This window comes from Panulirus ornatus, chromosome 20, assembly GCF_036320965.1.
Source record: "Panulirus ornatus isolate Po-2019 chromosome 20, ASM3632096v1, whole genome shotgun sequence".
Classification (NCBI taxonomy): domain Eukaryota; kingdom Metazoa; phylum Arthropoda; class Malacostraca; order Decapoda; family Palinuridae; genus Panulirus; species Panulirus ornatus.
The window spans coordinates 66,586,970-66,602,042 of NC_092243.1; the positions used below are offsets into that span (position 1 = coordinate 66,586,970).

General features: G+C 39.5%; 1 protein-coding gene across 4 annotated transcripts in view; it reads right to left on the reverse strand.

The window, feature by feature from the left end:
* The window catches only part of LOC139756077 (protein lin-9 homolog), a 100,377-nt gene extending 87,114 nt beyond the window's left edge, over nucleotides 1–13,263 (reverse strand). For 3 of the 4 annotated variants that reach the window (XM_071675095.1, XM_071675093.1, XM_071675094.1), the window contains exons 1-3: nucleotides 13,171–13,263; nucleotides 2,895–3,010; nucleotides 2,161–2,259 (exon numbers count right to left, since the gene is read on the reverse strand). In XM_071675095.1, coding sequence (XP_071531196.1) covers nucleotides 2,161–2,259; nucleotides 2,895–3,010; nucleotides 13,171–13,225 — 270 coding nt within the window. In that variant the 5' untranslated portion in view covers nucleotides 13,226–13,263. Of the gene's footprint in view, nucleotides 1–2,160; nucleotides 2,260–2,894; nucleotides 3,011–5,499; nucleotides 8,990–13,170 lie in introns of those variants that run through there. The other variant, XM_071675096.1, reaches the window with a different exon arrangement.
* Nucleotides 13,264–15,073: the final 1,810 nt, after the last annotated feature.

The following is a 15,073-nucleotide window of genomic DNA, read 5'->3' on the forward strand; positions in this document are numbered from 1 at the left end:
CAGTATAGTCTGACCCCAGTATAGTTTGAAAGAACCTAATACCCTTGCTTTTATTCACATTCATTCTCAACTTTCTCCTTTCACATGCTCTTCAAAACTCAGTCACCAACTTCAGCAGTTTCTCACTGAAATCAACCATTAATGCTGTATCATTGGCAAACAACAACAGATTCACTTCCCTGGCCCTCTCATCCCCCACAGACTGCATAGTTGCCCTCTCTCCAAGACTTACATTAATAATAATAATAATAATAATTTTTTTTTCTTTTTTTTTTTTTTGCTTTGTCGCTGTCTCCCGCGTTTGCGACGTAGCGCAAGGAAACAGACGAAAGAAATGGCCCAACCAACCCCCATACACATGTATATACATACGTCCACACACGCAAATATACATACCTACACAGCTTTCCATGGTTTACCCCAGACGCTTCACATGCCCTGATTCAATCCACTGACAGCACGTCAACCCCGGTATACCACATCGATCCAATTCACTCTATTCCTTGCCCGCCTTTCACCCTCCTGCATGTTCAGGCCCCGATCACACAAAATCTTTTTCACTCCATCTTTCCACCTCCAATTTGGTTTCCCACTTCTCATTCCCTCCACCTCCGACACATATATCCTCTTGGTCAATCTTTCCTCACTCATTCTCTCCATGTGCCCAAACCATTTCAAAACACCCTCTTCTGCTCTCTCAACCACGCTCTTTTTATTTCCACACATCTCTCTAATCCTTACGTTACTTACTCGATCAAACCACCTCACACCACATATTGTCCTCAAACATCTCATTTCCAGCACATCCATCCTCCTGCGCACAACTCTATCCATAGCCCATGCCTCGCAACCATGCAACATTGTTGGAACCACTATTCCTTCAAACATACTCATTTTTGCTTTCCGAGATAATGTTCTCGACTTCCACACATTCTTTAAGGCTCCCAGGATTTTCGCCCCCTCCCCCACCCTATGATCCACTTCCGCTTCCATGGTTCCATCCACTGCCAGATCCACTTCCAAATATCTAAAACACTTTACTTCCTCCAGTTTTTCTCCATTCAAACTTACCTCCCAATTGACTTGACCCTCAACCCTACTGTACCTAATTACCTTGCTCTTATTCACATTTACTCTTAACTCTCTTCTTTCGCACACTTTACCAAACTCACTCACCAGCTTCTGCAGTTTCTCACATGAATCAGCCACCAGCGCTGCATCATCAGCGAACAACAACTGACTCACTTCCCAAGCTCTCTCATCCCCAACAGACTTCATACTTGCCCCTCTTTCCAAAACTCTTGCATTCACCTCCCTAACAACCCCATTCATAAACAAATTAAACAACCATGGAGACATCACACACCCCTGCTGCAAACCTACATTCACTGAGAACCAATCACTTTCCTCTCTTCCTACACGTACACATGCATTACATCCTCGATAAAAACTTTTCACTGCTTCTAACAACTTGCCTCCCACACCATATATTCTTAATACCTTCCACAGAGCATCTCTATCAACTCTATCTTATGCCTTCTCCAGATCCATAAATGCTACATACAAATCCATTTGCTTTTCTAAGTATTTCTCACATACATTCTTCAAAGCAAACACCTGATCCACACATCCTCTACCACTTCTGAAACCACACTGCTCTTCCCCAATCTGATGCTCTGTACATGCCTTCACCCTCTCAATCAATACCCTCCCATATAATTTACCAGGAATACTCAACAAACTTATACCTCTGTAATTTGAGCACTCACTCTTATCCCCTTTGCCTTTGTACAATGGCACTATGCACGCATTCCGCCAATCCTCAGACACCTCACCATGAGTCATACATACATTAAATAACCTTACCAACCAGTCAATAATACAGTCACCCCCTTTTTTAATAAATTCCACTGCAATACCATCCAAACCTGCTGCCTTGCCGGCTTTCATCTTCCGCAAAGCTTTTACTACCTCTTCTCTGTTTACCAAATCATTTTCCCTAACTCTCTCACTTTGCACACCACCTCGACCACAGACTACCACAGCTGAAATGTATAAAACAAATTTTCTAATACATGTATCAACTTCACTACTGGTTATTCCCAACACTATTGCAATATAATAAATTAACAGACACATGTTAATAAAAACACAACTTACCATGCCTCTGCGATTCAACTGGATGCTTGGTTCTTTAGAAGGGGATGGTCTGTCCTCCCCCACTCTATGTAGCCCAAGAGCAGACAAAGGGGAGAAATCCTGAATAAAAGAATGAATTAATGTATATGTTCTTCCTGGTTGGGTTGGGTCTGCATTCCAATAATCACTTTATGATTGTACAAAAAATTTGTTTAAAACAAATTTTGAATTGGCTTTATGGGTTACATCAAGCCCTCCAAATACATGGGTCCCTTAAATCAATACATAAAAAGTAACCATGCTGAGAGATGGATCTTCTCAATGTCTAGAATTCATATATAAAAAAATCTCATTTTTCTACAGTAGCACTAAAAAAAACAATGCTGCAAACTAACAAAAGTTGGGGAACACAATAAAATGTAATGCAATCTATGCATTACATTCCGTATCATAAATGCAACCTTAACAACTATATTATACGAGAGTTTTTCATACTTGTTTGCTGTTTCCCGCGTCAGCGAGGTAGTGTCAGGAACAGACGAAGAATGGCCTCATTTGTTCACATCCACTCTCTAGTTGTTATGAGTAATGCAATCATCACAATAATACTAAAAAATAATCTCTAATAAAGTATCGAGTATTATCACAATAATCATTCACATTTCAAGACGTACAAAATAAGCTAATAAAAAAAAATAATCATGGTTTCATAACCAGTACTGTACTACAATCGAAGAAACAGTGTTAAAATATACCTGCTGTGACTCCTGTGGCTGAGAGAAAGCTGAGGAGGAGGAGGAGGAGGATGATGAAGAGAAGCCACCATTTTTGAAGGTCAGTAGCAGCTCTGCTTGCTGCTCAGCTGATTGACCTTGAAAACACACAATCATTGAGGATACAAATGTATTTATAAAATCCTTTATCAACAAACTGTAATACCTAAATGTGGTCAGCTTCAACTTTGGCTAGATTATTACGAGGATAATGCTGTTGTGTCAGCATTACTGCACAAAAGGTGCCCCAGACAGAACTGAAATTATTTCTTACTAAAGCAGATGCCATAATGGATACATGATTTGTGTGACCAGACATAACCATTTTTTAACCATCTACTTTTACAGTAAATGCAAAGAATAACCTATAGTCAGTAGCACACACACCCAGCAAGATCAACCTTATATAATACCCCCATTTACTGAAAGACTGTGCCTTTGAACTTGCACCTGTGCTTGCTTGTCTGTTCCGCTTCCATTTAAAAACCAAAACTTCTCCTTGAAAGCATGCATTGATACATCCCATCCCTAAGAAGGGTGACCAATCTGGCCCCTCTAACTACCGTCCTATTGCTGTGACATCTACCATTTGCAAATCCAAAGTCTATGAATCCCTCCCATATCATTAGACACCTCAGAACTCAGTCTTTTCTCTGATAACCATTATAGCTTCCATAAGTCGAGATCCACTGGTGATATTCTTTCCTATCTTACTGATGTCTGGTCATCATCCCTGAAAGATTTTGGGAAGTCATGTGTAGTTGCCCTTGACATATCCAAAGCTTTTGACAAGGTGTGGCATCAGGGTCTCATCTCTAAGTTCCCCTCTTTCGGCTTCTCTCCCTCACTTTACTCCTTAATATCTAGCTTCCTCTCCCACCAATCTACCTCTGTGGCTCTGTGGTTGTTGATGGATCAGCCTCCCTGCCCCTTTCCATCAACAGTGGTGTCCCTCAAGGTTCTGTCCTGAGCCTAACATTTTTTCTCCTTTTCTTCAATGATTTCCTCTTCTACAATGCACACAAATGCTGACAAATCAACACTAAATTCACCCACATCCAACAATTCTGCTTTTTCTTCTTTCACACTATCTGCATCTTGTCTTGACAAAGCTTCCCACTAAACTCAGACAAGATATCTCAGAGGTTGACAAAATCTAGTTAATTTTAATGCCTCAAGTTTCTACCCATCTCTCTCTCGCAAACTTCTCACAACTCTCATCTGTCCTTTCTCAGTTCTGTAATTCCACCACTAGGGTGGTTCTAGCTCTGTATCATTACTTGACAAAGTTGAGTTGAAAGTGGTTACTCGCAGGGTAACTTGCACGCTTGACCCTCTTGCCCTACACCACAATGTTAATTCACTTTCCCTCTTCTATAGATATCACCTCGATTTTTGCTCCCGAGAGCTGGCTGCAAGCATGCCCGCACCACTAGCTAAACCACGCAATTTTATGCTTGCTGCTGAGTCACATGATTACTCTGCAGCTGTTGGCAACTCAGGATGGGTAGTTTCAACAACTGTTTCTCTCCCTACACCTTGAAGCTTTAGAAGTCTCTCCCTTCTCATGTTTTTCTGAATAACAATGACCTGGCACATATCAAAAGATAGGTTTTACACTTCATCCAACGTTAGTAAATCCTTTCCCTTGCCTCTTCCTTTTCCCTCTCATAATCCTCTCTATATTTCAATTAAGGACCAGCCATCATGTGGACTTTTGTCTATCACTGGAGCCTTTATATATCAAAAAAATAAACTTTATGATTTGGTCATACACCTCAGAAAGTATCATCATGTCTCACAAAAGAGAACTTCCAAACAGTGATAACAGTGAGATGAGTGACTCTCCATGGGTTTCTTTGATACTTAACTCTCATGGAAGTGGTCCTTCCTTTCCACTGTCAGCTGCTGCAGCCAGTCTCTCGAATATCACCTCAAGGCCATTACCACCACAAGCAAACATGGAGGGTGTAAACCCATGATGTCATGTATGATGTATCTATTGCCATTCTGTTTCCAACAGCTGAGAGCATCCATGCTCTAAGACTGAAGATCAAAGTTGCCTAAATCATTACAAAACTCAATCATCAACTAAAAAGGAGCATGGGAGTTTGCTCTGCCACTGTGTGCGTTCTGACTGGAATAAGCTGGATGCCAGAGAGTGCAACATTATAGGACCCCCTACCTTGGCTGATGTGCCAGACAGGTATGCCATCATAGGATTATCTAAAAAATATTCCAGGAAAGGGGCCCAATCTAAATTGGAAACCAGTCAAAATTGGGAAAACTGAGAATCTTTAAATGTTCCAATACTGTAAATAACTATGTCTTACTTTGGAACATTATTATCCAACATGTCATAAAAATCTTTTAAAGCATACTCTCACAATAAGGTTCCAATTCATTTTCACTTTTGGCCACAATGACAATAAATTTCTTGTTTCACAAGACAGCACATCACAGTTTCTGACTTTTTTTCATGGCAAATTGGGGGAAACTGGCAAACAATACCTTTTATTGGAAATGGGACCAATTATCAGCCCAAGAGTACCCTGATAAATCAATGCTACAATACCCTTATCATTACCTAGAGAAAACTGGAGGTGTGTCCTCTATTTTCACTAGCATGATGTGACCGTCAGAGTTGCAAGGGAAGTTTACAAAAAGTTCCCAGCACCATACTTAACGGGCTGCTGCTGAAAGCCTAAGAGTCGGCAGTTGTCTACAGATGAGGATATAATCCTGCAGGTACAGACTACCAGCTGAACTCTGGCCACAAAGAAAACAGGAAAGTGAGATCTACACCTAAATTTCTAAATTTTGTTCGAAGACATATGTAAAATTCCAATACTTGAATTGACTATATTCATTTCCTATTTTGTACAGCAAATTTGATAAGTTTGGGGTGATTATTTTTCTTTACTGTTTGCATATTAAATCTAATATCAGTATTTGTTAGAGTATCATCTTTATTTACTTCTTTATAGCCACCTCTCAACCCCTTATCAGAAATCAAAATCTTATCCCTGCCTCACACTTCTGCAACCTATCCATAATAGACAGAAATACATCCCATATTAAAAAATAATGGTAAACACTGTTGCACATATACACAGTCCATGGAAAGCAAATACATGAAATTTTCAAATTTCAACAAAAACACATAGTAATAACAAGTGATCACTCAAGTGAATGGTCATTTGCTAGCCACTGGTGGCATCCACCATGGCAGGGAGTATGATGCAGAACTACATGGTGGTGATACAGCCTACATTTTTACATTCTATCATTGTGTAAAATCTTCTGAAATCCCTTGCAACTATAAACTGGAATCATTTTGCAAGACAAAACACAGGAAAAGTATCAGCTCAGAGGTATATTCAGATACTTTGTTGCTTTCTGGACTGTTTTGATAAATGTTCTTTCCCTACACCTTGAAGCTTTGGAACTCTGTACCCTCTCATGTAATGCAGCACTGCCCACATACATGAGAGTGCTATGATTCCACAACAAATGAAGACATTTTCGGACCAACATAATCATCCCAACCAATGCAAAATAATTCAGCTGATTTTGGGTGCATTTCTAAGTTCTAAGGATCAAAGTGATAACACAAGCTTTACTTATTGGCTACAATGTGATATTTCAAGCTTTCTATATGTTTACTTGTATTCATACGCTATGTTTCCTATATCTTTATAACTGTTCTTCAAAGGAACAGCGATGGAGAAGGAGATGGGAAAGTGGTAACTGGTAGTGATAAGGTCAGGAGGTGGAGTGCATATTTTGAGAAACTGCTGAGTGTGTTTGATGATCAGGTAGCAGATGTTGGGTGTTTGGGTCAGGAAGTGAGTCATGGAATATAGTCTGGTGAAGAAAAAAGTGGTGGTGAAGTCTTGTGTTAGAAGGAATATGGTAAGGTGGCTGGAGTGGATGGTATTGCAGTTGAATGCATGTATATAGTGCTACTATATGAAGGTAAGAAGGACAAAGGTGTGTTTTCAATCTACATAGCTATAAGTTTGCTCAGGAGAGAGTGATTGAAAGAGTAAATGCATGTAAAGAGATTCAGACTGGGGAGGAACAATGTGGTTTCAGGACTGATAGAGGATGTCTGGATCAAGTGTGTCCCTTGAATGTGTGGGAGAAATACTTAGCAAAAACAAAGATTTGTATTTGGCATTTATAGATATGTAGAAAGCGAAAGATAAAGTTGACAGTTGTGCCTTGTAGAAAATCTTACAAATGTATGGCATAGAAGAGAAGATACAAGAAACAAAAGTTTCTATTAAGCATGTAAGGTGTGTAGGAGAGTAAGAAAAAAAAAACAGTGCATGGTTCCAGGTGAATACATGTCTGCAGCAGGAGTGTGTAATGTAACCACAGCCATTTGTTTATGGATGGGAAAGAGGGAGGTAATGAAAGGCGCTTGGAGAAATGAAAAGCTGTTTGAGAAAGGGGCAAATATACAGTTGGTAAGGTGTGACAGGGTCTGGAGACTGAGTCAGATGTTTGCTGATGAAATAGCACTAGTGGCGGACTAGAATGAGAAGCTACAGACTTTGGTTTCTCAGTGGACTGAGTGTGTAAAAGGAGGAAGTTAAAGAGTAAATGTGAATAAAAGCAAGGTTATTTGGTTTAGCAGGGAAGAGGGATGCATCAGGTGGGGTGTGAGTTTGAATGGAGAAAATCTGGAGGAAGTGAAGTATGTTTGAAACCTAAGAGAGGACATGGCAGCAAGCAGAACCATAGATGTAGAAGTCAGAGGTGGGGTAAATATTCTGGGAACACTGAGGAATGTAAGAAGAGAGAGGTTGTTATCTAGGAGGGTGAAAATGGGTATGTGTGAAAGTACAGTAATACCTAACAATGTTATTTGGATGTAATAAATGGGTTATAAATGATAAGATGATATGTAGAAGGTGGGTGATTGGTGTACGAGGGTGTATGATTTGGAATGAAACCTTTAAGGATAATGTATGGTCATTTGATAAAATAAGTAATAAAATGGTAAGAGAGAGGTGTGGTAATAAGAGTGAAGATGAGAAAAAGAGCTAAAGGTGTGCTGAAATGGTTTGGATGTAAGGAGAAAATGAGTTAAGACAGTCTGAAAAACAGGATATATGTGTCAGAAGTTAAAGGATCAAGGAGAGGGTGGGAGAAACATTGTTAAGTCATTAAAGGGAGAGGTAGTCCCAAAGATGCAAAAGAGGGCAAATGTTGTACCTACATTTAAGAAAGGTGATTAGGAAACTGCACTGAACCAGAGTACAGTTTCACTAACTAGTTTTCATTTGTAAAACACTGGAAAAGATAATAAAAAAAAGCAAAGGAATGACTACTTGCAAAGGGAAATCTAATTTCTTCTTTTCTTTAAAGGATCTGTAATCCCATCTCTTGATTCAATGAACTTATTTGGTATTACTGTTACATTCAATCTACCTTGGAAACCTTACATTATGGAAACAGATAAGTCTAGCTCTAAGAAAGTGGGAGTCCTGCTTAGATGTCAAAATTTCTTTTCTTCTGAACAGTGGTTCCATTTATGAAAAGGACTGATCCACCCTTGTATCAAGCAATGCTTTTGCATCTGCATCCTTACTTTGAAGAGCCGAACTGAAAGTGGTCCAACTTATCAACTCTCTCAGACTAACTTAAAAACTTTACCCACTTCGCATATGTTAGTGCACTTACCCTCTTCTGTAGGTATTTCTTTGGTTTTTGCGCACAAGAACTGGCTGCTTCTGTGCCCTCATTATTTTCTGGACCAAGCAATACTCGGCAAACTACTGTGTCACATGATTAATGTGTGGCTGCCAGCAACTCAAGGATAGGCCATTTTTATACCTGTTGCTTTCCTTACACCTTGAAGCCTTAGAGGTCTCTAACCCTTCATGTCTTTCCCAGTATCTATGACCTGGTACTTTTGAAACGACAGGGTTTTCACTTGCTCCAAAATCTGTAATGCTTATCCTTGTCTTCTTTTTCCCTTTCACAAACCTTTGTACATTTCAATTAAGGCACAACTCTGATGTGTACTTTTGTCTGGGGAAAAAAAATTGGAGGCAACAAGGAATAAGGGAAAGGAGGTCATGTACAACCAATCTTCTAGACTTTTATGACAGAGTTAACTCTCACTTAGATCAAGGAGAAGGATGGGGAAACTGTGAGTTCTTGGACTGTCAGTAAGCCTTTAACAATGTTCCCCATTGGAGGTTGATAAAAAAAAAAAGCTAGATCTGCGAGCAGGATTTTTTTTCCTTTTTAAATACAAAGAACACAGGTACAACATGCATCCTCGAAGTGGGCTGGCATTAAAGTGGCATCTTGCAGGGCTCGATCTTGTTCCCACTGCAATTCTTGGGGTAAGTGACTTGCCTGATGAACTGCAATCCTATCTAAACATGTTATAGAAGATGCAAAAATCATGAAAGAAATAATGAATGATAACTTCATCAGCCAAGAGGGGAACCTGAACAAACTCCAAAGTTAGTCAGATAAATGGATGATGAGATTCAATACAAGTGCAAGGTAATGAGGATGAGACAATGCAAAAGAGGGCCTTAGTCCAATTATGACCTACTGAGAAATAAATCACAGGAATCTGAACATAAGACCCAAGAGTGAACACTGTGTCTATCTACTGCCAAAGTTGCACATTAAAAGAGCCATAGAAGAGGTAAACTATCTGTTTGCTATTACAAAAATCACATTCAAGAATATGGACCAGGAAATGTTCTGTAAATCATTCACAACACACATCAGACCAAAACTAAATTATACCACGTAAGTATGGTCACTGCACAAAGCACAAAGACCTGAATAAGAGGGCACAGAGAAGGGCAACTATGACGATGCCCAAATTAAGAACTGAGCTATAATGAGAGGCTGAAGGCTACAAAGCTGTCCACAATGGAGGAGTGGTTGGAGAGCATGGACCTGATAAGACCTTTCAAGTTTCTAAATGAGATGGATGATAGAGAGTGAACAGTTCTTTAGACAACACAACACAAGAGTAACTAGAAGTAATGAAAAAAAATGTAGGGAAGGACATAAAGAAATACCAATTTAGGGTGGCGGAGGGATGGAATGAAATAACTAATGAGACTGAACAGCTGGCAATTTACAAAGATTCAAAAAGGCTACTTGATAGCATCAAAAGTCTGGAAAATGGAACCCTATGACTGTAGAAATCTCTTTCCATACAGTTTGAATAGGTAACAGGCAATTAAACAAACTCACACTACTCACAAAAATAATGGAAAACATCTTGCACATCATATAATCCATCATAAAAGACAATGGTGTAGAAATAGTTTCTAAGAATTTTCGAGAGCTAAGATGTATTCCTCATCACTTCAACTACATAAGTTTAAAACTGGGAAGGTGGCAGTCTGGTTCGTGCTGTCAATAATTTGTATATGTTCTGTCAATTTCATGTTTGTTGGGGGAATAGGATCTTCTTTTCTACTTGGAAGTTAGTATCTAATTATGAAGTGATCTGGGTGGCAATGGTTTAGCACACACGGAAAGAAAGGAGTGCTAATGAGCATATTTAAATGAGACAATGTTGAAATTATCTATGTTTTGTTAGGCAGTTACTGAATGTTTGTGGTTGCTAAGCATCTTGTGATTGTTATGAAAGCTTTGCTCTAAGATCTGCATTTGTTATGCTAACTTCTGACTGTCAGTTAAAACATGAACCATTGATACAAAAGACTAGGAGTTATTTCTAGAAAAGACTGGAATTATCTTCTGCTAATAGCATCAGGTTTTATTTAACCTCATTTGTTTTATCAATTGTTATCCACATGCACATCTTGCATAGAATATCTACAGAAATGGCATCCATAAGCAATCACCCATGCAAGCTGGGTGGGACACCCAGCTCCTTGTTGTGCAGTTATCTGATCCAGAGGAAATGGATAAAATGGTAAGATGTACTAATGACATATGCAGGAAGATGCTGGTGCAAGTGAATGTCAATAAAACCCAAGCTTCTGAAAGAGATGGGACATCAAGGTAATGCTAGTTTGACTGAAGAACTGGAGGCTGCGGATACGTTAATGCATTTAGAAGTACAGCAGAACAAGGTAGTTTTTTTTGTATGAAAGCTGTGAATAGCATCTTGCAAGGGAGAAAAATTGGAAAAGCACTGAGCCTTGGTGAATGGTAAAAATTTTAGGCATAGTATACGCAAGAAAACTGCATGATAGAATACGTCCCTAGTAAATATTGAGCAGGATAGGTAAAGAATAAGAGTTACAGAGATTGATAACTGCATAGTAAAGTTGGAATCTGGAAGACAAATAAAGAACCCATGGATATGTGGCATGAAAAAGCATTGTAACAGCAAGAATATGAAAGTTTTTAAAGGATGGCATGTATGTGATGACCATACTTGCAAGATGACCGGTGGATCAAGATAAGATACAGTGTATAATTAAACAGATGAAAGAAGGGAGGCAAAAGTCACAAGAGATGAATATACAATTTGAGTATGTCAAATTTACAGACTTCTGATGAGGATTGCTGCCAGATGATGTTGGTCCATAGGCAATAGAAACAATTTGTGAACGGTAGTGGTAAAAAAAAATCATGAACATAGATGATAAGAAGATTAACTTACTGAATACATGGAAAGTGAAAGACGTATACCTGGAGTTAAATGTGGAGGTTTATCCTTCACCAAGGAAAGGCTAATGATGTGTACAAGTAACTTGAGGCCATAAGTTCCTGATATACTATATTCTATGACATGAAATTAACGTTACATCTCAACTCGCTATTTTGCTTCTTTTTTTTTCTATATATGTTGTTTGGAATTTCTTACCTAAAGCATCAATTTATTGAAAATAAATCAACACTTTTGTATCAAAAATAAAAACTTTATAATCATTTATTTCAGTAAACTGGGGTCAACTAATATGAAAACTTAATCTCTGGATTCTTTCAAAATGATACATACATCTTTGATCTGATTTGATAGGAGCAAGATTTCACGCACATACAGGTATACATATATAAATATTCACCTCAGATAACACATAAAAGTATATAAACACTGATTTTCAATGTGACCCATTATGGTTTCATTCAATTAGCTGCATCCAATGACAAATGGTACAATTCAAACAGAAAATACCATACTAAGATCTTTCAATAATACAGGCACTAATTATGCCTAGCCTTGAGCCATGGCTATGCAAACACCAACACTCTCAAAAACTGCATAAGCTTACTCAATCCACTTAATTGTCAGTAAATGATTTACAGATTCATCCAACTGAACTCATATATATATATATATATATATATATATATATATATATATATATATATATATATATATATATGATTAAACTCTAATGAAAAAAAATGATTAAAATTGTAAAAACAAAACTTAGGCTAAGAATCATTTAAAGTTAAGATGCTTTGAAAACTGGGAATTACTGAAACCAGGGAAGCCTCTGCTTCTCCAAGGTAATGTCTCAGCTCCTCCTAAGGCGTATATACGCCTCAGGACCTATCAAATAAGGAGTCCATAACTCCACAGGCCAAGTGGTCTTCTGGGAGAGAATAGTGTTATGTCTAACACTAGGAACAAGCTTAGGGAGAGGAATATACCCATTGTTACCCTCACATTAAGAAGAGCTAGTGAACACAATATGATGTAAAATTCCTGTAACTAGTAACGATAAACTCTAGTTACTCTTGAATTGACATCCCAATTGCATACCAAGTCTTTTCTAACTTAGAAGTAACAACGGGATTGATTCCCCTTACGATCTCATCCCTAGAGATGGAGACTACACTAATCCCTCCTTAAAACTAGTCTGTCCCACCGCTTATAATTATCCCACATGTAATTAATAATGTCAATCCGTCCTACCTGAGAGACTTTTAGAAATACTGAATTCCGCTCAATAATCAATCCCTACCGAACGGGGGAGCCCCAGCTGGGCTTGAGACAACCCTAAGCAACACCAGCCTCCTACAATATCACCAGATACCAGCCAGTGGCGAGGATCAGGCCCGAGTTGGGAATTTTTGCATTTGAGTATTACGCCATTCGTGGGGGAAGAGCCAAATGTAAACAATCATCAGGACACATAGCTCCTGGTGGGGTCCTGTGGTCCACACACCTCCCTCACACCAATACCACGGCCTCCCGCTGCACCACGACACCCTGGGGGCCATGTCCGAGCAGTTCCCGCCCGGGCGGGAGCGTGGGACACACCAATAACACAAAAATTACCTAATTCGCTTTCAAGAGTGTCCGCCATATTATGTGGCTGCAGCTCCTGTTGCATTATGGGAAAGGCGCGGTCGATCCAGTTCGCAAACCTCGTCTCCCTGTTCAGCTTGGGCATTTCTGCAGCAAAACGCGAAATTCAGGGTGGATTTTATATTTCAGCACGTGACGTTAACGTCAGTATCTCCAAAGTAATGCGGTTCCGTCTTGCAGTGTGGGGGAAGGTGGATCATTATTAACCGCAAAATTCACCACACGTCATCATGTGGAATGCGTCGTGCTGCTGGACCGCCGCAGTTTCGATTCAGATTTTATTCCAAATAGCTTTAAAATAACCCCTAACTTCCCCTGTCATGGAGTTATATTAATGAGTATTCGTTTATCACTTCTTGCACACCGATCTTGAAGCATGTCTAGTGCGTATAAAGCCCTATCTCGACGGCAATAGGTCTGCTAAGTAATATCAAGGCCAGACACCCAGATAAGATACACTTGCCTCTAAACAAAGTGGCTAAATTACTTAGTTATCTTATTACACCCTCTAACATGGAGGTGTCAGATGTGTGCAGGTGTGCACAGAGAGACTGCTGGAGCCGGTCATGTCCTCTCTTTAGTGAACATCGTGCGGTTTTGTCTATAAATAACTTGGATGGCACTTAGCGACTGTAGTTGTACGCATCCTGTAGTCTGCTGTAACCTGTTACACGGTCACTTACAGGTATTATCACCCTGACCCTTACATAACCTTTTTATGTAACTGCACTGCCATGGGCTGTAGACCCAGCGGAACTTAATGTTCTTAACTACTAAATGGCGACTGGCGCGATTCCAACCCCGTCAACTTTTCTCAACCATGCAATAACATTTGCAATTATATAAAAATGTTCGAGATAATATGATTGTCCATTCATTACATAATAAGTCAACTGTCCACACGTCATGGGAAATCGAATAAGGTGAATGTGAGGTGTATCGAGGCGATAAAACCTTCAGGCAGTCAGTGGCGACAGGTGCACCAATGCTACAATGTCCAGCCAGTCAGTCCATTCACCCCCATCTACCCTTTCCACCCAGACATACTACGACGGGAGAAACCTCCCACCAGACCATGGCATTCAACCATCATATATTCCATATCAATCAATGTCTATTCAAGTTGTAAAAATCACATTGCAACAAGGGAGAAATGACGAAGTACTTCTATAATTCACAACAGCTGGTGGGCAATAGTGAGGGACTCTACAATCGTGTTCCGTAGCCTACATTGCTTCGTTTACCTATGTCAAGCTAAAAATGCTTTATATTCTTAGTATTACTAGAAGCCAATGATACTACAGATTCCCGTTGTCTGTGAAGACCTCAAAGTGCGTGGTGAGCGTCCTGTAGGGTAGAGGAATGAGTGTGGCTCAGGGTTTCCCTATGATCTACCGAGAGGCCGGCCGGCTACAACCTACAACTGGAAAGTACCAACCAACCATGGCATAATTTCTGTACCGACCACAGATGATACGTAAGGCCAGCTTCCATGATGAATCTGATCAAAACTTTCGTTTCATGTGGCTTCCTTAGGATTATTAAACATTTCTGATCAGTGTTTTGCTTAATTGTGAATAGAAGGCGTGTATTTGGGATCAAAGTGGTTCTCCGGCGATGTGTATCTGAACTTGATGCAAGTCGGCGAGCCCTATGTTGGGTGACCAGGTCAAACTTTCATCTCTGGTACATTCTGGCATTAGCATATTTACCACTTACATATGAATGATCCAAATGGGGGTGGACTGGTAGCAATCTTGATATATGTTTGTTTTTTTATCATACGCTCAAAGATCACAAGCTTTACCTTAACACGGGAAAACCTAACATCATGTGGTGTCCAAAACTTCCTTAAAGACTGAGGTCTCTTCTG